Here is a 24,197-nt window from a genome sequence, read left to right as displayed (position 1 = left end):
AATTACAAGGTTATATAAACAATCAGAGTGAATTTCGTGTAATTACATCGTGTGAGCTTATAATAACATAAGGAGACAATTATTTTATGTTCCTTTCTTCCCATCAAATTGGTGCATTCTTTCTCGTTTTGTTTCTGAAACTTAAAAAACAACAAAATATCTTTTGTTTTGCAATGGGATTTCTTCGCTAAGTCGTGTTGTACCGTTTTCCGTGACTGAGTTTGACGCATGCTGTATAATTTGATGTAGCCTGTGGCAAAGCACAGAGTGTCTAACTTGTATTTATATCTATATGCATGGGGGGAAGGGGAAGAAGAAAAGACAAAAAAAAAAAAAAAAAAAATGAATAAATTACGCGAAGGTTAGAATGATTTGCTTCAGCCTATGTCATTTTGCCCTGAATACCAACTTGCAGCAAAACTTTAATGAAGTGTATTTACTTGTAAGCAGACAAGCCTTCTTCGTCTTCTGCGAGATAACTTCATTTGCAGCCCTTTCTTTCTCGTAGCCATTTCTGAAGGCAGAACAACTTAATCAAGATGGCGTGGCGTTCTTCCTAATATTTTTTTCTTTCTTACATCATTTCTTCGCAGAGAAGAGGAAAAGGGAAATTAACTTAGTATACGATAGAATCATGGCCGCTGCAGTTATCGTAAGCGATACATTATTCTGAAATAAAATAGCTTTATAACTTGGCACTTTGTATAAATTAACTAGTTTCTTCTATCAGCTTCGTTTTCTGAAGAAATGCAGTTAAGATCATAGCAAAATTCTAATCAATAGCTTCTTACATTGTGCAACAAATGACGATGTAGTCTTTGACTTGAAGTCTTAATTGAAATTTCCGGTCATCAATGATGTTATAATTGACTGACAAATATTCCTTAACAAAGAGATGTGTAGACCACATACTAAAGTATTTCTTATAGTATTAGTATGTACGTCGTCGAGTACCGAGATTAGGAAGCCCAGATTATTCTGGCTTAGTGATATCCAACCTGGGATATTCGTACCCCGAGAGGTATGCTATGACTTCTTAGAAAGTATGTAAACTTTTAAATAAGCATAATACGTATATATTTCATGAACGATAATTAAAATCAGTTCTGCCTGGAAAGGTCTATCTATATGAACTAATCAGCTAACTTTAACATCGATATGTTATTAAATTTAGAGCGTGTTACTCCTGCTTATAGTACAACAGAATCATTTAATTAACAAGAATACATTCTGTAGTTGATATAGTTACCTATAATTTGAATTAAGGATAAATTCAATTTGCGAGTACACGTTTGAATGAAAAAGTATTGTTAGAGGTTAGAGGTATGCGGGAGAAAGGGAGAGAATGTTGAATTCAAACTGCTCAATATTTCTGATACGCTTTCGGTGCACGAAGTTCTTAGTTTTCCACGATTTTAAATTCACGAATAAATTATGAAAAAAAAAAAAAGCTTCAGTATAGTTGAATTACGTACTAAACCAACTTTTCTTATTAGCAATTATACTAACGCTAATAGCAGAAATGTATTAACTGCCACTCGCGGGCTGTAAATGAAGTGAATTTTGCCAACATTACAAAGAATTAAGCCCTTGCTATTATCACCAGTATTCACAATGGAGAGCAGCTTTCTTCTCTACAATAATGTCTTTGTGTGGAAACTATAAGTACATGTTTTGGAAAGACAAACACTACATCAGTAAAAGTATAGTCGAGCTTGAAAACAACATAGGTTAAGTTTCATTTCAGTAAACCTTCACGATATTTCCCTCTACGCCTTTGTACGTCAGTCAGGAGAGCAGCACGGTGCACAGTTTGGGAAACTTAGTCTAGTTTCTTATGACCAGTGCTTCAGAGGTTCAACTCGTTACTTAAGATTTGTTAACCAAAACATCATTAGCCTTGAAAACACAATGTAAACAATCGAAATGTAAAGTGACACCTAGACAAAATTACTTGTTTTGAATTGTTTGTTGTCAAAGTTATATACAGTATAAAAGGTAAATATTAAAAAATTGAAATAGAAATATTTATCTCAAATTAGAAAACACTTTGTCAGAATAAGAATAAATGCCCTTTACATTCAGATCATTATGTAGCCTATATTAAAAGTGACAATTTAGAGGAAAATTTGAAAATATAAAACAAGTGTTGTCACTACCAGTATAATATCAATAATATGGTGATTTTAAGAACAGTTCTGAAAGACCATTTCGTATGAGATCAAAAAATGTTCCTGGTATTAAGAAAATGAGGATGCAGTGGTCAAATCGGAAATAAGTTACCACTGGTATGCATATATGCATAGACCCATCTTATGCAGCTGGTATGATTATTGATGAATGGATAAAGAGTTGAGCGGAAAGTGCTCAACAAAGTATAATCAACACATTAACACATGATTAAGTATTAATATAGAAATTGTTGAGATACTTTGGAACAGAAGTCCAATCAAGATGGCGCTTGATGATTAATTCAGAATCACATCGTTTCTAAAATCATTTTATACCTGGAAACATTTTAATCTTGACAAATTTAGTTTTGAAATGGCTTTATTTTGTCGTATATGGTTTAATATAATTGCATCCAGTGTCAGAATATTAATGTTTTAATCATTATCTACTGATGGAAAACTTTGTGCGAAATCAGACGATTTCGGCTTTGACCGTGTTATTTTGTTTGTATAAACAATTTAATATTTTGAAAACAATCTATGGACAAAACAATTTAGTGACGTGGTTGATAGAGCTGTACAGCGGCGACCGTAGTTAGTATTATTCATTTTCGGTTTTAAAAGAAGAAGAAAGATACTTTAGAAGAAATAACTGAGAGACGTTGAAGCTTTTATTAATATCAGTGTTGGTGAGTCCAGTTCCAGTTCCAGTTATCTCCCTTTCGGGAGATTTATAAAGGAAGTCCCGGCCTTAGAGCCCTGTGGACTGCTTCACTAAATTTGTTTTAAATAAATTGTTTGAAATAAGAATATGACTGAGATGGCACGTGCCAAAATGGCCGAAGTTTCCTTTTTTAAATATAATTGTTTATCACACTGTTATTGTAGTAAGAAAGGATAAGAGGTGCATGAACATATTGAAAATGAAAAACAGTGTATTAAACTTGTAACAAACAATAAAATTGTCAAAAGTAATGACTGGTAAATAGTAAATTGAATAAAAATTGAGAGCAAAACTCCCCAATACTTAGCGTTCACAGCGCCATTTCTTAACCTGGTGAGTCCTAATGTATATTCCATGAGAGTTTTGTAGTAAAAGAAGGAAGCCTGAGAAACAAGTTCGTTAGGCCTAATCTAGTAATTGTATATAATTATATTAGGCTTAATCAGGACGATGTACAACTTTAATCAACAAATACCGGCCCAATTCGATCACTGAGTGGATGACGTAAAAATTTGTCAAAGCATAGCCTTCCAAGAGATGATAGTATGCAGTTTATTGCCAGTACTTAAGTGTTAATGGTTGTTTTAAAGAGGATAGGACATTGATAACTGTTTTAAGGTAAACATATCTTAGCCTAAAATAGCCTATTTGCTGTTTGTGTAAACTTTCTAAAAGAACATTAGAATTGCTCTAATTAGCAATTTGATCATACAATCAAGTTTGCGGTGTACTTTCACTTGTTAAGACGACGAGACGTAGTTTTGATTGGTTAACACTTTAAAGGAGAAAGGTTGAACCAAATATGGACCAAAAACTATCTAATATTGGAACTGTGGAGAGAATATACTAAAAGGAAAAAAATCGGTAAGAAGAAATAATAAATTCTGTACTCACTTTGGAAAAAAAATCGCCAAAGAAAGCAATCGAATCTACCTTTAAATGATGCTCAGTTATGACTTATTTATAGCTTGTATGCTTAACGTAGGATGAAAAAAATGAAGAAATATGTAAACAAGATTTTAAATCTATGATAATGAATAATAGTGGCAAAGAAGTAAAGAAATATCACTATGAAATATTACCTCATTCTTTGGAGTCTAACAAATAAATATCTTTTGATACAAAATCCAGTGACAACAGGTTTCTTTGGATTTGGCTTATGTTGAATAAAGAAGCGTGTGGACACGCGATTTTTTTTTATTTGTTATTATTATTACTGATGTGTGTTGAAACAGGTTCAGTAGGTTAAGAATACAGTTCCACAAATAAATATCCGTATTGGAAATCTGCATAAAAATAGCAAAGAGGAAGACTTATAGACGACCATGGAAAAAGTAGCTGGAAAAGACAAATTGAGCTATTTAGTACGAAAACCAGAGAGAGAGGGGAAAAAAGTAAAAGAATTGAATTTAACGACATTGCGACAGCGTGTAATGTTGAAGACATAGTTTTGTATTCACACCTGTTCTTTATATGGACACACCCTGAACAAGAATGACAAGGGAAACATTGAAAGTCTCTCTCTCTCTGTGTGTGTGTGTTACATCCACGTGAGTTGCAAAGAGATATAATTCATTCAACAAAAAAGGCAGCATGCTTTTTTCTTTCTTTTTGTCCTGTCAAAGCAACAGGAAAAAAAGCTTATCACATAATTATTAAAAAGGCTAGAAGTTTAGATGTAGATTCGTCAAATGACAGAAACGTACTTTTGCATTTAAATCACGCAAATTAATGTATGTTACTACTAGTTCTGTGTATGTGTACGACTATTTTCTGTAGGAAGGACTACCGTAATTTATGCTAATTTTTGATAGCTTTCCTGACGAGTATTTGCTCTATGTTAGTCTATTGTTATGATGTGTTTTTCTTCACTCTTCATCTAAACAGGTGATATAGTAATATATGGGTTATCCAAGTATATTATGGTCGTTGGTTCGATCCCAGCTCGCGTCAAGTGAGCTTTTTGGTGGACAAACACCGTGGGCGTGGTTTTCTCGGGGTTCTTCCGCTTTCTCCCACTTTCTTCATTCCATCAGTTCATTCATTTCTCGGGGGCCGCGGTGGCTCAGTGGTAGAACGTTCACCTCTTGTGCTTGGGGTCCCGGGTTCGATCTCATACCCCGCCAAATGAACTTTGTGGTGGACAAACACCGTGTGCGTGGGTTTTCTCGGGGTTCTTTCGTTTCCTCCCACTTTCTTCCTTCCACCATTTCATTCATTTCTTATCATCACCGTCTCCTTTAGCCTAGCCGGCATAAGCATGGGACGTGGAAGATTTAATTTCATTTTTTCCAAGTATATTATTTCTTCTCTCTATTTTCCTCTTTTGCAGGAAGTTTCTTATAATTCTGTAGGTGTCCGATATTACACTCTTGTGTATCATCTGTATGACGTTTTCTTTAATTTTAATTGTTTCAAGTGCATTTTTCATCTTGTGGACTACTTCAGTATCTAATATTACTATTGCTGTATTTTCAGATTTTTGGTCTTCCATTGTTCTTTTATGTTTTAGGCTAGTTGTTTGTATTTTTCCGTTTTTCCCTATGCGTTTTGTGCAGGTTTGTTGTGTTTGATATTGTGATATTTATTAGATGTACTTGTTTATCAGTTAGTATTATTCTGTCCCCGTAAAGTTTGTGTTTGTCTATTTCTAGTATGACTTCCAGGTGGTGTGTATAATACAGTACTTCTGCTAATATTTTCTGTTTCTTTACTATTTCCTAATGTATGATTTTCGCCATTTTGTCATATCTTCATTGTTTCCAGTTTGTTATTGAGGATCCATTTGTCATATGTTATATTTCTTGATATATTTGACATCTTTTGCATTTGTCATCTTGTACATATAACGATGGTTTTCAGGGTGTATTTTTTGTATTTATTACCTAATGTTTTGTTCCTTGCATGAAGCCTTCTGTTTCTGGCTATAAGTGTCCTATTTCCATTCACTGAAATGTCTTGTGTCTATTTACATGTTGCTGATTGACTTGTTCCAGAAATCACCCATGTTGTGTTTTTTCTTTCTGTTGTGTTCTTAAGTCTTCTGTTGTTTGTAATGTTGATATTACTTTTGATTCTTCCGTCTGGCTTAGGTGAAGTGGTATATTTCTGGTCTGATGGTGCATACTCTGTAATTTTGAATTTTCTTGTTTTCCATAGAAATAATTTCTTACTGTTTGCATTGGTCTGTAATGTAAATTTCCAATGTTGATTAGTCCTTGACTTCCTTCGTTTCTTGATAATGACACTTTGGATGTAGTATTCTGTTCTCTGTGAAGATTGTTCTGGTTTTCATTTAGAGATCTGCTAGTTCGCTCTGCCCATTTTATTACTTCAAATGAGTATGTTAGAACTAACACTGCTTATTATCATCATCATTATTATTATTGGTAATAATAGTAATAGTAGTGGTGGTGGTATTAATAGGTGTAGGAGGAGGAAGAGGAGAAAGAGGGATAGGAAGTTGTAAAGTTTTGGGTCCCTTTTCAGAACTGAGATAACTTGGGTGGAGAGCTCAACATGGGATCCGAACATGAACTTCGCCGGAAATCGAACACGGGCCTCCTTCACCGAGCCATTTAGCAACAAGTAATTAATTAGTTTTCTTTTTCAGTGTAATTAGTTTTCTTTTTTTTCATCGCTATTTACACTGAGATGCAAAAGATAGAATAAATTTATTTAGGAAAATCTGGTCAGAATGTAATCGAAATTTAATCCATTCTGTTGGCAAGTTGAGCAATATTCAATACTTTATCTGGCATGAAAGATATTTTAAATAATAATAATAATAAGAAGAAGAAGAAGAAGAACAGATAATAATAATAATAATAATAATAATAATATAATAATAATAATAATAATAATAATAATAATAATAATAATAATAATCCTATCAGAAATGCTTAAATTGTTTCCATATCTCCTATTTTCACATTACACATAGATTACTTGATTGTTTCTGAGCAGTGATTAAGGTGCTTGTTTTGATGTATACGGTTCTGAGCTCGACTTATGATTTTGTATATACTAGTCCCAGTAACGTACACATCAGACTCCTAGGACATCAAACTAAAACAAGCAGGTAGATCTATGTTATTCATTTTCTTTCTTAGGCTGTAAAGAAGAATCATGAGATGAGAAAAAGTTAATATTCATTCATTCCATGCCTATTTTATCTTCCTTTGTTTCATATGGTGACAATCAATGTTTCTTCCAGGCATACTTGCGGCAGTGCTTTGCTCTTTCGGAGTTGGCTAATGTCTACCCCTTCCTCTCTCTGAAACTAAGATAAATTAGATTGTGATTATACAGTATGTCACTCTTATGAGTAGCACATTCTTTAGCAAGTAATGTCTCACAAGTAAACCTTACGTTTGGGTGAATCGAGTTGCTGACTGAGACACATATGAGAAAGTAGTACTAAATGTGGTCAGTATTTCAGTGAAGTTGTAGGTGCGAAGCTCCAGGGGTTTAGGAGATACAGCTACCAGAACATCACATGGAGTACAGAATAGTCTTCATACAGTTGGAGATAAAAGCCCCTTAAGACCTCTTGTAACGACAAAAGGTGAATAACAAATATATGGGTACACATTAGGACTAGGGGGAAGTCATATAGTAAGGGTATACCTGACGGCAGCCATCTTGAAATCCGCCATTTTGAATTAAGGTTAAGTTTGTAAAATAGGAATAGGGTCATGTGATACATGATTTAAGGCGCAAATTTAATCAGAAGAACAGTGGTGACGTTAATTTTGATTTACGCGTAATTGGTAAAAAGTTACAGGGAAATCAAATATTGTTGCAGCATATGTATTAGTCCTTTACCACACCTTGTAAATTTTGTGTTAATGATAATAATTACATAAAAAGCAGGTGGATAAATATTAGGTCTATGGTAAGAGTTGCCTTGATGGCGGCCATGTTCAAATTCGGCATTTTGAAACAGACAAAAGTTTTAAACAAAACGCATAACAGTGACACCTTATTAATAGCAAATTTTACAATAAATCCAACGGTATAACCATTTATGCTTTATCATTAACCAGCATTTGTTATCGCATAAACTAGTTGCTAATTTAAGGAAAAATGACCAAAGTGGAATTGAGTCATAATTGAACTTGGGTCTTTCTTCCAGAAAAGTCCTCAATTAGTACAATCAATATTTAGTTCAGAAAAGAGTGCATGACTTGCACAAATGCTATGCTCACAGTGAGCACATCTGACAAAGGCAATCGATTTGAACATGGCCGCCATCAAGGCAACTCTTACCATAGACCTAATATTTATCCACCTGCTTTTTATTTAATTATTATCATTAACACAAAATTTACAAGGTGGGGTAAAGGACTAATACTTATGCTGCAACAATATTTGATTTCCCTGTAACTTTTTACCAATTGCACGTAAATCAAACTTAACGTCACCATTGTTCTTCTGATTAAATTTGCGCCTTAAATCATGTATCACATGACCCTATTCCTATTTTACAAACTTAACCTTAATTCAAAATGGCGGACTTCAAGATGGCTGCCGTCAGGTATACCCTTACTATATGACTTCTTCCTAGTCCTAATATGTACCCATATATTTGTTATTTACCTTTTGTCGTTACAAGAGGTCTTAAGGGGCTTATACCTCCAACTGTATGAAGACTATTCTGTACTTCCATGTGATGTTCTGGTAGCTGTATCTCCTAAACCCCTGGAGCTTCGCGCCTACAACTTCACTGAAACACTGACCACATTTAGTACTACTTTCTCATATGTGTCTCAGTCAGCAACTCGATTCACCCAAACGTAAGGTTTACTTGTCAGTGCACTCCTCACATTTTCATTTTTCTCCCTCGGACACAATTTTCTGGGAAAAAGCCATGAGTGTTCGCCTATTAATCCAAGAAAAAAATATCTAATCTCTTTTGTTGAATAAGATGTGCTGTGATCAGTAGGCCTGGAACTACGGTATTTTAAAGTTAGTCTTATTTAATTGTTTGTATCGTTAAATTTCAAGTTTGTGAAATTTTGAGTGTATTATTCAGAAGATTTTGCGAGAGAATAGAATAGAACTTCAAAGAAATCTCTAATGTTCTGTACTTTAGTGGCCTCATATTAGAATACACATCTGAAGTTTATTATTTTAAGGGCACTTAGTAGACTTGTGGATTGCAGATATATTAATTGAAGTGTTCTGAAATAAAGAGCGGAAATACGCACAGAGTCCACATGTACTCCTTCTAGATTTTGAATTAATCGGAGCGATGCAATAATATAAGTTGAATCTTACCTCAACAGGCAGCCAGTAGAAGAGCAACCGGAAGATGTATAGCCGCACACATATCATAAGAGATGTTTTGCAATTTGTGCGACGAGCAAAATATAAGCCTAGATCACTGTAATTTACGAGTAGTTTTGTTACATGAGTTCAATCTGAGACACGATGCTGCAGAAACACTACCAAAAAGTGGTGAAGACTTGAGGTGTAGACTCAACTTTTGAACGCCCAGTGCGTCCGTCGTTGGTTTGAAATATTTCGTGCCGCGGACCAAAGGTTTCGAGATGAGGAAAATAGAATACTCGTCAAGAATGCATATTTGTGTGGAGAAAAAATCTACGTTCCACCGTTAGGGAATTTATCCGTTAATCCTTAGTCTGCATTTCAACCATTTCCGATCATCTTGTGTAAATAGGATAACTGTTTTTATATGTTACTGTAACGAGCTGTGGCAGACATCTTATGAAACAAATGGATTCAATGAGAGTGTAGTGTAGAATAAGTCTAAAGGTCTTACTTGGAAGGCCATATTGTAGTCCATTGCTATTTTCTATTGTCAGAAACTACAATATTTATGTAGTACATATAGTTTGGCTAAATGGTTAATTTTCTTTCAGCAGAGGACGGTATGGCATCATACCATAAACAAAATAATAATTTAGTATGAAAATTAAATAATCAAATCAAAGACTCCTTTCCCTCTTTTACGATTAAAAGTACTTAAAGGATCTTTGTATCTTGGTCAACAGTCTCAATTAGTTATAAATTGTATTAGTATAGTATCTTTGAAAGAAAATATAATGTTACGAACACCCCACCACAGGCAGCTTTAGTTAGTTTTTAAAAAATGTATCTAGGCTAGATGTAAACCTCTTAAGCCATTAAAGTTTTTTTTTTTTAATTATAAAAATAAAGAAGAGAATGCATAAACCAATAAGTGGCGTACTACTTCATTTACACTAACCTATACTTTAAGAATTTTATAATACTAAGTTGGTGCAAAGCTACAGGGAAAGGAAATATTATGTTGTCATTCGATGTAGGACAGGGCACTAAACAACGAGCTCGTAATTAGTTAAGCTTATCATTTACGTGTTGATTGGCTATTAACGGCCGTAATTTTGCCAGCTACATCTACAGAAACGCCTGCGTCTTTATTTGGTAGCTCAATTTCTCGAACAGGTTTAACAAGCAAGTCGAGTCCCCTCCATATCGCCTATAGCTGGGCAGCATTCTCTAACCGAGGTTTCATTTTGTTGTATTCCACAGTGAAATATCAAGTAGGGCTATATTGTAAATTATGTGTGTATACACAATCTTGTCGATATAAATCTCGAGATGAAATTTTTCGTTCAACGAATAGCAATCATTTATCAGAACACCTGCAAATATTATTATAATAATTGTATTTTGTAATGTATGAGTAGTAATATTAATCATATGGTTATGTTTGTAGTATTTTGCACCGAGAATTACTTATTGTTTCAATATATGAATTTTTGGACAACAAAACTTTCTGGTTTATTTCTGTATATTTGTTTCTGTAAGATCCTCCTTTCCCTCCCCAAGTAACGCACTATACAGCATAGCAAGACATTCTTGGGTATTTTTGGTAGCGTAAAACTTAGTATAATACGTACGGTATTTTCTTTCATGATAGTAAGATACTATTTCCTGCTTAAACCTAACTTCAACATTTCCTTACTACACGTTATATTTATGTATGTTTATCTTGTACAACATTTCACCTGGCCCCAATTTCTGTAAAACTCACTCCAAAAAGAAACAAACAAAAAGATAGTTTCACTTATTTGTTCATTAAACTCTGACCCTTTACATCTTGGTTGGCCGCTTGTTTCATTAATACAGTATTAAATTTATTTCATAAACTCTTTAATACATATTTTTCAGTTTACCTAATGTACGAGAAATTGCTTCATTAGTTTTGAGCAGTTGATGGATTAGAAGCATGATGTTTGTCACACAACCCTCTGATATCTTTTTTTTTTTTTTTTTTTTTTTTTTTTTTTATCTGAAACAATATAATGGTTAGAAGTCATTGTTAGGTCTAGAGTACTAGGTAATGCTCAAAACTTAACAGTACTTCCTGGGATTATTCTCAAGATGATCAATAAATGTTTGTATTAAAAATAAACGTGTTTCATGCCAAACGAAGAATGATGGACTAGCATGAGCAGAGTTAGCTAAATCCACCTAGGGGTAAGGACTTCAAAACAAACTAAGCACGTGTTATATATATACGCTCTTCTATTTTCACCTATATGGAGCAAGCGAAATATTGTACAAAACTGTAAATATAACATGTAATAAAGGATTTTATTATTATTTTACTGAAAAATATGAATTAATATGGATCAGAGGCACTGAATTTAAGAATTCGCACTTCTCCAAATATTTCAGTGAATGCTACAGCAAGCTGTGATGTTGCTGCACTATCGCCATCTGTTATTAAATTCACTTAGATATATATGTATGTAGAGAAGCAAATTCTGCATTTCAGTACTCAGATGAATAATGGACTAATGATTTCTTATCGTGTTATTGACATTATAATATCATGATTGTTAATAGTGGCTAATTTCTTTTCTTTTTTCTTTTACAGTGTAAATGTATGGATGATTTCTGTATGCAAGCGAAAAGACGAGTGGAAATCTGTCGCCCGGAAGTGGTAACCGCAACCAAAAATGAGACAGTTGTATCTTGCCGAGTTGCGCAGTGGATATGTGCAGCGGACCCTTTGTGCTCAACAGCACTGGACTATTACCACCGATTTTGCAGATCAATGTTTCATGGTAAAAAATGCACTCATCGTTGTAACAATAGCATTTCAATTTTACGGCGACAAGAAAAGTCAGCCAAATTAAATAATTGTGAATGTGATGGGACAGAAGAGTACAATTGTGCACAAATTAGAAACAATATGGATAGACTATGTTTCAATAAAGCAGTTGGTGACACCAATACAAATGAAATAGTGGAAGCACTTCCGCAAGATAATCCAAATGTTGGTGTTTCACTCCATCAAATCTCAGGGATCCCAGTGTTCGTTCTTTTATCAGTGGTATTACTATGGTGGAACTGCGTTACGTGACTTAGGTGAGTATCAATGCCTATGGTGTTTGCTTAACCGATTGACAGTGTTCAGAGTGTAAAATTGGAAGTAGTGATACGGTACATGGTTTGTGAATAGCTTACTTTACTTCAACTTTTGTTGTAGTACATATTTATGAACAAACGCATATGCACTCTACTATTTATTCCTTGTCAGTAGCTTTAGAACTGTTGGATCAATTTGAATATATATTAACTGTCGAAGTAAACGTAAAAGGTGTCCTTATACGGGGTAGGCCGAGCTAGCTCGTGGACCATGTACCTAGATAGAGGTATACACTCTCATTGACCTTGTAATTATCTTTCAGTGCAATGATTTAGCAATAGATACGCAGACAACAAGAGAGAAAGGGAATCTTAGATTAGAGGAGAAGAGAAGGAAAGAGAGAAGATATAATCGTGTTTGTTAGAAACACATTAGAAGCACCATAATGCTCTCCATATACTGTATTTTATCGTCACAAGTCACAAAGTTCATTTTACCAATTATCCAATAAGAACTCTGTTCATAGAAAGAAGTAATTTCCACACTTCACTGGAAACAGTATTGAAATTGGTCAATTCATTCTGGAATTACTAGCTCCATAGAAAATTTAGTGTTGAAAGGTACTTTTACCAGTCATTATACGAAAAGTGTGACACATCAGTATTTCGTATAATCGTACATGACTGAAAAAAATAACGAGTTGAATTCCAGCTCAGTTAAGGACAGTCGACAGATAGTTTCAGACATTACATGCTTCGAATGACTTCACTTCAATCTATAAAATATTCTTCTCAAATATCACGTGACACCGTAGTTGTAAATAGCGATAAGGTTTAATGGGAGTAAAATTCATAATAGATTTTGTAGAAAGTCATATGCATATACTATTTGCTGTTTTTCGCCTTCATAAGGAACTGTCTTTATGAGAAGTTAGGCTTTAGTAAGTTTTTAAGGTTAATTCATTCTCTGTATATTTAGTAGCTTTCCTTTCTCACAGACTGAACGGTAGGCAACCTGAACTCAGTGAGATGATGTGGGTTGTCTATCTCACAGGCGACATAATTCACTGTTATAGGTATAATATGATATGTCTTATACAAGAATTTTAGGAATGATCAAAAATGTATCAAAAGATTGCGATCTTGGCCAATAGTTAATTTTTGGATCAGGGGCCACACATTTTTTGAACGGACCCTAAATCGAGTTTTCGTTTTTTTTTTTTTTTTTGTTTTTTTTTTCTTTAACGGAATAAGCACATCATACTGAGTTAAGTGATAGTTTGGGTTTGGCTACACTGTATGTAGTTCTCCAGATATAAGGCGTACAAGAAAATTTTTGATTGAAATATATTGAATCTTTTGATCCAGTAAAATATGTATAAATTTTAAATAGTCTTTTAGAATAGACTGTAAGTGCAGATCTCTTTTCTGCAGTTACCTAGTGGTACGACAAACTGATGACATGATTTGTATACAGGACAAGCAAGCAAACGTACATGTCAAGCTTGTATGTATAAGAAGGTTACCAGTACACACAATTTCCTACAAATAGAAAAGAAACGTTATTGCGTAGATACACCAATTTCAAATGGTATAGATCAAAGGCAGCATTTTTAATAAAAATCAGCGCCTGTCAACTTATCTTAAATGCATTATCATAATGTCAGAGGAAATGACTGGTACATCACACAGTGCGTAATTGAACTAGTTAAATCGGAAATGTTTTATTCCCATTTACACCGATTGTTATCTACTTTTCATCATCAGTTAAACGGTTACAGCATCATGCTATGTTTGAAATTCAATTGTTAAGAAGCGAGATGTACACTTACTTCCAAAATACTTCAGTTTTCATTAAACTTTTGAAGACCATACGTTGTGTTTTTAAATTATCATCTGCAGCTTATCGGCAAGGGCAAGTACATTATTTTACAGTAGAATGCGATTTTTTGTTTCAAAATAATTCTTTCTTGGAAGCATTTCAGAATAATTATAGAGTGGGTTTGAAGTTTTTTTTTTTTTTTTTTTTTTATTTCTTTAGGAGGGAAGAGTATGTTATGAAACAGTAATCATTCCACGCGAAAAAAAAGTTACTGTCGCAATCTCAGATTCCTGGAATCTAATTTATATTTCTCGGAAATAGGCACTGCAAAATGAGGCATTGAGTTAATAAGCAATACAATTTTGCCTTAGGCAAACGAGTTGCTAATTATTTATTGTATAAGTAATATTTATTTTATAAATATTTTAGTTTTATTTATTTATTTATTTATTTTTTTTTTTTTGTATGTAGGAAAACCAGAATATATAGAGATAGACAGATCACCTACGTCTTCGTGGAAGCATTCTTTTCTTTATTCTGGAAAATATCTTTGTAACTAGCAAAACGCCACAAGTGTTACTATATTTTTCGTTCTTCCTTCTGCTTCTGTTTTCAGATAGAATTCAATTGAACTCAAAATCCTTGCACGAAACTCGAACACCCCATATGGGCATCTTAGTGAACCATCCCCACCGCTTTTACTTCCCTTCTAGACGAAATGTCCAAAAATGCAGACACATGTATTTGATCATTTTAAATAAAAAGTTTAAATAGCAAACTTCATGTCTCTAGTCTTAAGTCTTCACCCCGGCGAAATTAAAATAACGCTAATTTTACAGTAATTATGTGATATCTTCAAATAGATAAAAGATAATTGAAATATGGAACAAGAGCGCCCTAGACAATATTATTTTGCATGAGGTACCGTTACCACAAGTCACCTAGTGGCTTTCCGTTTTCAGCCGTTTAGAAACGCGAAAATAAATGCTGATTTTCAAAATGGCTCGAAATCGAAAGCAGATAAGTGAGTCGTGATAACGGTTTCCCATGTAAAATAATATTGTCTAGGGCGCTCTTTTTCCACATTTCGATTATCTTTTATCTATTTGAAGATATCACATAATTACTGTAAAATTAGCGGTATTTTAATTTCGCTGGGATGAAGACTCTTAAGAGCCTAACTTACTGAAAATAATACAAAATTTACCCTTTTTTCTTTTGCTTGTTTTTCATAAGTGAAAGGAGATAATGAAATGCAACTTACCACAATCATAAATAATGTTACAACAGAAAATATGAACCTGAAGAATTTTCAGTGTTGCCATCCATGGAAATTACAGTGTTACCAGAATAGCATCTTCCCCAAAATCTAAGTTAAGGCAGCAACTAGAGGAACGAACTCAACTGCATTTGATTACCTTATCATATTGTTTTGGTATCCTGTGAACTACTTTTTAAATAATAGTTGTATTTAGTTTGTAATAAAAATAGTTTTAATATACAGTTATTAAAATTAAATAATAATGTTATTTAAAAAGTTGTTCACAGGATATCAAAACAACATGATACGTAATCAAATGCAATTGAGTTCGTTCCTCTAGTCGCTGCCTTAACTTAGATTTTTTGGGGAGATGTTATTCTGGCAACACTGAAAGTTCTTCAGGTTCATATTTTCTGTTGTAGAATAATATTATCTATGATTGTGGTAAGTTGCATTTCATTATATGCTTTCACTTATGAAAAACAAGCAAAAGAAAAAAATGGTAAATTTTGTATTATTTTTAGTAAGTCAGGCTTTTAAGGGATTTCGAGATATAGAATATTGTTATAATAATTGCAACCCCCCCTTTCCATATAAAATTTTAGTTTTTCCTTTATGGTATCGTACATCAAATATCCTACGTACTGTCAAAATTTCCTATTGAAGCAGTTTGGCGTAGGCGTTGATTAGTCAGTCACTTGAAATCCCTATGGATTTCTTAAAGAAAATGATCCGATGTAAGTAATTGAATTGGATTGGATGAGGATAGATTGTCCTAACATTTTAAAAGAATCGCAAAACATACTCAGATCACTAATCAGGCTGAAAATTAAAGAAGAAGATAGGAAATTCATCGAGAGCCCGTCCATTCTCTTTACTTACGCTGTTTGAAGACTAGTACCAAGGCGTTGTCTTTATTTAGCGTTGAGTTGTAGAAGCTTGTATGACCTGCCGGAAGGCTTAGCACTTGATAACTTTGTTTAGAACATCGTTTTAATATATGAGCCATTTTGTGGTTTCACTTATTCGGAGAAGGACAAGAGTCTTTTTCAAGTTACGCGATGAGTTACGGGTTCTGGGTTGGATGATGTAGGTGTTTATTTTATGCAAGGCAGTCTTTATGGTGTCATAAAGGACCGAAAATTCTTTCGCCGGCTGACTGACTGCCTGTAGGGGAGCGGTGAACGTCTAATGAAATAGAACGTCAGAAAGTGTGGGAGGGAGAGCTGTTATTAAATTTACGGTGCTGTCTTTCTCATCACCGTTCATTTCTTTGCTTCTTTCATTAGGCGTAGTATTTCATGCCAGATTCGAGAACAGAGAGTTGAACTACTTGAAATTGTACTTTATTATTGTGGGTAGATGTGTTTTGTTTTTCTTACTGACATTATACCACTTTAGGAGATGCAATTACCATGTATGTAATACGTATCGTAGGATGAACAAAACATGTGTAAACAAAGAACTTGGAACAAACAGATGTAGGATGGATCTTAGTGTAAATTTTCTTTTATTATTTATTCATAAATAAGTCTACAGACCTAGAGCTCATAAATTTCGTTTGATAACTAGATCAATGTAGTGGTTACTCGTGAATAATTTCGAGGAATTTAACGCCCTACTGCTTCTCGAATGCTCGCATTATGTCAGTATATACATTTTAGTTAGTGATCTATTTTCAAGGTCAAAGCATCGAAATCTCAGTATCTATTCTCAAGCGTGAATCCAGAACAACATCGAGAATTTCAAAACAAGTATGTTTATTTGTCAGTCATTTGATGCTTGTAAATTCAACAGGAAAAAAATAAATTGAAGTCTCTTTAAGGCATATTTCTGTATGAATTTTGAGAGATTTGCTAATATACTCATTGACATGTGAACTTCCTTAAGTCTTGTAGGCTATATTAAGTTCGGTTTCGACTGGCGTTAAAGTTGTGTTACGTCTTCTTACATAATGCCTAGCTGAGAGTTACTTTTCTTGATGAAATGAACTTTTTTCTTTCTTTCTGTGATCACAATTTCATTCAACATGTCAACTCATAGTACCGCTATAAGTTATGTAAAAATTACAAACAGAAGGTCGTTTCGAGTTTATGGAACGAATTTGGCACCTTTACCAGCTTAAGAAATATTGCAACGCCATCAGCGGTTGTATTCGATGTGCAAGCCCTGTCTGCTAGCTATCGCCCTGCGCCTCAGTTTCCACTGAAGGAAACGAGATTGAAGCACAGTTTGGTCAAGTCTATTTCATTCCGCCTGACAACCTTTCCAAAGATCGTCAAGTAGGCGCGGCTGCTGACGGCCCTAAGTTCGTTCCAACAAAGAGAACCCGCAGAAATCCATGGGGGTTATACCAGAGGAATTCATAGGAATGTCTGTAAAATGGTTTGCATGAATTCCCATTTCACGTACCGTCCGCTCGTTGTATGTGACCGTTGACTTCACCGAATGCCTTGTCGTTCTAAGTGACAACGCGAAATATGTCACTGCCATATAGAATTGAAGTATCATGGCGGTCCTCCAAAATGTTCATCTGGTAATAAATTGCATTCGTTTTAGCCCTTTTTTCTAAGCTTCCTTGGTTTTAGTCTTTTTTTCTAAGCTCATTCGTTTTAGCCTTCATCTCCCCAAACACTCTGCATAGCATAAGTTTGCCATTATAGCAATAACCACCAACAATCATAAAACCGCGTGAAGGTTTCCCACATATTCACATATCCATTCAGAACGACAACTGGATTCAAGGGGACGATAGAAGATAGTCCTCTTTCTATCACATTCCGAAATATACTCCCATGCCTCGTCTTGAATCACTACAAATTTTCCTCTGTCCGCTACAAAATGATATTCGTACAGCGTTCGATATATGATATGTGAGGGGTGGAGCATATGGAGCATGTTTCTTGTGCAATTGTACGATTTAGGGTCGCGGCGGAACGTTTAATTGCCCTTCTCCCTATCGTTCTTTGAAACAATAAGTTCTCCTGTCACACCAAGAAATGTATTTTTTGGTCCACATCGGAGAAACACTCGGGCTTCCAATACTTTTTTTTTTTTTTTTTTTTTTGAGGGCCCAGCAGCGGAAGGGATGGCCATGTTGTTGGTTGCGATTCAACACAGCGTTGATCTCTTTCTCCAATACAGGGAAAACTTTTTCTCACACTGTGTACTTATTTTGCTATAAAATTATAACCAACGTCCAAAAGGGCAAACATGTAGCTCTCCCCTGCAAGTCAACATTAACATTTTCGTCCCCATTAAACCTCATCAATCAATCAATCAATCGAAGTTCCCCCAATAATTTCTCAGTCGTGTTCACGCGTGCTGCTACAGATCGAATTCATTTCCATAAACGTGAAACAACCTTCTGTATTGTAATATTGTTTGTATAAATAAGGTATTATCAATTGTGTTTTAAAGTCATAACTGTCATAAATATTTGATTTAAAACATTGTAATGTTGTTTGATAAGCTTTTCATGATTCGATAATTCTAAGTGCCTAAAGTTTCCTTGTGGAGTCAAAGCTTGTTTCGGAAAAAGAAAAAAAGTACTGAATCGAAGTTTTCAGTTTGACGTTTCCATTGTATATGTAACAACTTGTGAGAAAGTGTGAAGAAGTAAAGAAACATGTGGATACTTTTTTTCTTTATTCTTTAAGTGTTGTGTGATAGGTGATGATGGGAAACATCTGTGAACCAACTTAAAATTTAAGATGCAGGGAGTCACATGGGAAAGAATATTTTGAAATTTTATCTTTTGCCAATCTGAAATATGATCGTCTGTCCTTCTGTCGGTAGAAAAATCTGGTAATCATTCTAGCCACGTCTGGATGAACAGCTTGCATCTTCCTTCTTTTCTTTTTGTGGTGGTAAGTCATGCAAAGGGAGGAGCTTATGCATGGAAATCATATTCCGTGAAACTTGCCTTACCCATCCAAAAACAGTATCAGATTTTAAAAGTAAAAGCGTATGTTTTCATGTTATAGGCCTATACGCAGGTTACATATATATATATATATAAATGTGGATACGCGTAGACTGAAATAAGGAAGTCTTGAAAAGTTAATTAATTAAAGGTTACTGGAATTGAATAGACCTGGAAAGAGAGTAAGTTTGTGTCCAGAACATTCTACATAAATTGTATATACAACTCAAATGTTTTCTGCCTAAATGATCGCAGCTTCTAACCCTGTATCAAATGTAATTAAGCAGGGGTACGAAGCTAACACATCGAGGAGTGTCATGAATAATTAGTTTACATTCATATGTATGACTTTAGTTATAATACTTTATATTGAAAATGTGGTGATACACATTATTGCAATATAAATTTAAGTATAATGGCGGTAAAGAATGTCCAAAATACATAAATAAATAAAACTGGCGTAAGAGCCCATAGGGCCCAGGTCCTATCAGCCGGTTTGTGAGTCTCATGCCTTTGAGGCGATGTGTGGTCAACATATCGACACCGCAGTTGGGTACTTCTTTCTTTCATGTAACCCACTCTGCAATGCTAACACGATCTATCTGTTCGGCCTTATCTCTAAACTGCAGTAAACACAGACATGAAACATTCCTCCCCAAAAGAGTTCACCACTTTAATTATTATTTTTATTATCAACCAAGGATATAAAACTAAATTATTATAAGTGACAGAATTATAATACTGATTATCTAATAATACTGCAATCGAGTATGTTTAATAAAAATATTGTTTTTTAACCTTCAGATATTTATCGTACTTCAACTAGCCTACTCTGCGCGACACAGGATTGTCAAAATGCGTGTGCATAACTTGTTCCTCCTCGTGTGAGAATAGGCTGATGCATGCGCGCCTATTCCGTGGGTGCTCCGGGGCTCCGGCACCCACACAAATAATCTTGTGGGTGCGGCGCACTGACAAGATTTTTAATTTGGATGCGGGTTTGAACCCGTTTCTCTTGTGTTTAAGTCAGTCGTGTTACCGACTGAGCTAGGGCAACACCTACTTATCCTTATAGTACCGGATAGTATCATTATAGTACTTTATCGTAGTATAGCCCTTTATGACAGTGTTCATAAAAGACTTTAACTAAAAAATAATCAAATATCGAGACCTTTCCTGAAAAGATATAGGCTAACACGTCCCGCTATTGATATGCAGTCGGCGCCGTTGGACTGATGCATCAATAAATAGCCAATCAAAGTTTTGAACAGAGAAAGCATACGAATAAACTTGTTATCTCCATTTAGAGGTAACAGAAATAACTCGGAACAGATAATTATTCGCACGAACGGTCACCCATCTTTCCTCTGATCAGACCCGGCACTGCTAGACTTCACTGATCTCACCGAAAGCGATATTCCAGTGAGGCTAGGGCGTTCACCCAATGACCAAAATCAGCAACCACATTTACCAAATTTTAAAATTGTGAGATACACCCAAGAACTCCTGATAACTCAAAATTGAAGTTACTCGGAAATTCGGGTATTGTGATACGAATGTTTAGTGGGGATTATCCAGATACATCCCCTCTGAAAATGAAACCTGATAAGTTCATTCACATATTCTAAGTTATACTGAAGGTTGCAAGGCTACGGAATTCGATCTTACCGATCCTTTCAGTTGAATTTCTCCATCTACTCGTAGCTGTGAAGACCTTTTACAGGATGGCCAATCTTATATCTAAATTTCCTTCTAGAAATTACAGTTCAAAGAAACGTAAAAGAAGCAAATTAGGAAATGGTTAAAATAGAGTGCCGTTATTATCACTATTTGTATAGTAGAGGTAAAAAAAAAAAAGTATTTTCTACCAACACCAGAAACTGAATCCATTATATGAAGTAGGTAATCCTTAATAATTATGGTTTTCATCTATTCAGTTTCTATTTATATTTTTAATCTCGATAAGCTAGTTTCGTTAAAATAGAGAGGAAAAAAAAACATTTGTAAAGCCCTTTTTGTCTAAAGTTGGACTAACCTTTTCCGAAATTATCTTCGCCATTAGCTGAATTTACTTTCTTGAGCGAAGTTCTTTGATGTAATTAATCCTTGCTCTAAAAAGGAAGCGGTTCAATCTTTTAGTAACGCTAATTCCTGATAGTTTACAGTCGCACTTAGACGCCAATAAGACGTCGTCAACGTGCAGACAATTTGCAGATTTAAAATTATTGTGACGATTTAATTGCAACTTAAAAATTGCATTGTTCAATTTAATTATTTCAAAATAGAACAAGGGCCGTAACTATATTTAGATTTCGGCATTGAAATAGCACAAGGGTCGTAACCATATATGTATATATATGTAGATTTCGGCATTTAAATAGGACAAGGCACGTAACCATATTTAGATTCTGGCATTTATACTCGTATTTGCGTACTTATCCAGTAATAGACCTACATTGTGATAATGTAATTTCTACTTAAACTGTATTGCTTCAGTTCAAGTATTTGAAAATAGAGAGTGATAATTAGAGACCGGATGTTTAGGCACTAAAAACCTAGAAAATAGGCAGGCAAATAGGCACTAAAAATTTAAAAAATAGGTAGTAAAACAGGCACTAAAATGTAGCTCGAAATAATGAAGATAAATACTAAATACCGTTAAAAAAAATAGATTCAAGTCATAAATAATGCTCAAAGAATATAGAAACATACTTCTTTCTCAATATCTTCTTTTATTGTATATATAAAAACGAAGCTTGTTATGCATTCCATATATACTGAGTGAACCTGGAAGATGTGCACATACTTCGGGAGTTGATTCGTGACATCAAAAGAATACAAAAAATCCTCTTGCATGTTGTGGAATTGCGCGTCGTACACGAGTGACAGGAGGGCCAACTTGGAATCGAAAATCGAATCCTGACAATTGGAGCGAGACACAAATGTGTGCACATACTTTGGGAGGTGATTCGTGACATTCAAGAGGACTTTTTGTCTTCTTTTCATGTCACGAGTCACCTCCCAATGTATGTGCACATCTATCTATTCCATTCCAATTGTCAAGATTCGATTTTCGATTCCAAGTTGGCATCACTATCACTCGTACACGACACGGAATTCGACAAACTACAAGAGAACTTTTTGTCTTCTTTTGATATCATTAAACACCTCGGAAGTATGTGCACATTTTGAAATTCACCCTGTGTATATATTATAACGTACCACGTGCTTGTGTTTACAAACACCTAATACACGTATATATGTATGTATTATTTATGTTATATAAATTATATATTTTCCCAATGAAGGCTCATTTTGAAGAAAATGCATAGAATAGGCAACATTAGGCACTAAAGCAATTATTTAGGCAGTAAAGGTCGAAATAGGCAAAATAGGCAAAATAAAATTGGTTTAAATCGAAACTATAATTCCCTATATAAACTTTAAAATGTTATTTTTGATCATATCTTTAATATTAAAGAATAGGCATTTTGCCTAACATCCGGTCTCTAGTGATAATGCTGAACATGAACGTGGTTTGCTGTTTATTTTTAAGACCAGAAAGTTAATTGTAAACAACTAGAACTTTTTAATTAAGCACAATTTTAACCTATCAATATACGGCGAGCCGAAGGCTTTGAGGAAACAACTAGTAAAAATAATAAAGTTATATTAGCTTTCCCCACTGGTCTAGTCGCTAAATAAAACAGATGACCAAATTCATAGTTAGCAAAATAATACAGAAATTTCACTATACACACTATGTGTTGGTATTTCGTCTGTAGTGGTTGTACGTGAGAAAACTACGAGCAATTTGAAAGCTAATGTTGTACAACCGGACTCGTAAGAAGAAATCAAGAATTCCAGAAGTTTTTTCCTCGGATTGTGTGAAGGCATTACATGTTGTTGACAGAAGCTTTGTGAAGAGGTGTTGTGAGATTAATTACAAAGTGAGATGAAGCAGGGAAGCAACGTGTGCAGGGAGTGTCAATATTGACTCAGGAAGGCTTTTGTGAAGAGGGTGCAAACAGTATAATGACCATGCTAAAACTTGTTCAAACAGCTGCACTGTTTGATGACGGGTTGGTTGGGTCGGAAGGAAGAAGATTCCTTGTATTTCCGCTCTAATCCTGTTTCAGGCACGTGCTTCTCGTGTTTCCCAGTAACAACGAAATTCTTTCTTTTATTACTATCAACCAAGTTTCCTTAATTTTACATTCAAAACGCACATTTAACAACACTGGAGAAACATTCTTCATATTGAGAAACACATTTTGTATTGTTATTACAATCATTCTCTCATGTAAGACCTAATGAATATTTATTTTGAACATAGTGTGAAAAAGAAAAGCTTTCTTATTGATTGTTTTAGTTTGTGTTCATGGGTGGTGATTTTACATTGATATTGAGAGTTGGTATATTCTGCACATACAGTGATACTTTGGAATTCGAACTTAATCAGTTCCAGAACTCCTTTCGAGTATCAAGATATTTCTTCCCCTTTGAAATAATAGAAACTGGATTTCGACATTAGTACATATCGAAAATCGGAAGTCGTATTTATTATCTTTGAATTCCACACATCCACAACTTTTACGGACAGAATATTGTTCCGCGATGCTATTTCTGTCCCGACAAGCTGGCAACCTTAGGTTTACAGCAGGGCAAATGCTTCAAAGAATCCCATTGTTATTGAAAGGACAGTAGCTTTATAACATCAGTGATAAAGAAATATCGATTTGCAGTCAACAACTAAAACTGTTAACCAAAGTAACCAAGTGTTAATGTTTTATGAAGAATAAAGTATTTTTATTTTAAAAATATCGATAAAATATATCGTAGCTATGCATGTGATCTGATTTTTCTAATGGCACCTCCCAGCTACTACAATTAAAATTTCAGGTAGA

The 24,197-nt window shown here is 34.5% G+C and overlaps 1 protein-coding gene across 1 annotated transcript in view; it reads left to right on the top strand.

Moving 5' to 3' along the window:
- The window catches only part of LOC145675362 (growth arrest-specific protein 1-like), a 137,591-nt gene that overhangs the window by 94,266 nt on the left and 19,128 nt on the right, over positions 1 to 24,197 (top strand). Inside the window, exon 3 of the mRNA XM_081745765.1 lies at positions 11,789 to 12,282. Coding sequence (XP_081601891.1) covers positions 11,789 to 12,277 — 489 coding nt within the window. The 3' untranslated portion in view covers positions 12,278 to 12,282. The remainder of the gene's footprint in view (positions 1 to 11,788; positions 12,283 to 24,197) is intronic.

Source organism: Thermobia domestica, chromosome 2 (genome assembly GCF_964235325.1).
Source record: "Thermobia domestica chromosome 2, izTheDome1.hap1.1, whole genome shotgun sequence".
In the NCBI taxonomy this organism is placed as follows: domain Eukaryota; kingdom Metazoa; phylum Arthropoda; class Insecta; order Zygentoma; family Lepismatidae; genus Thermobia; species Thermobia domestica.
Note: the sequence above shows the minus strand (reverse complement) of the source record. Positions and strands in the feature narration are given on the sequence as shown.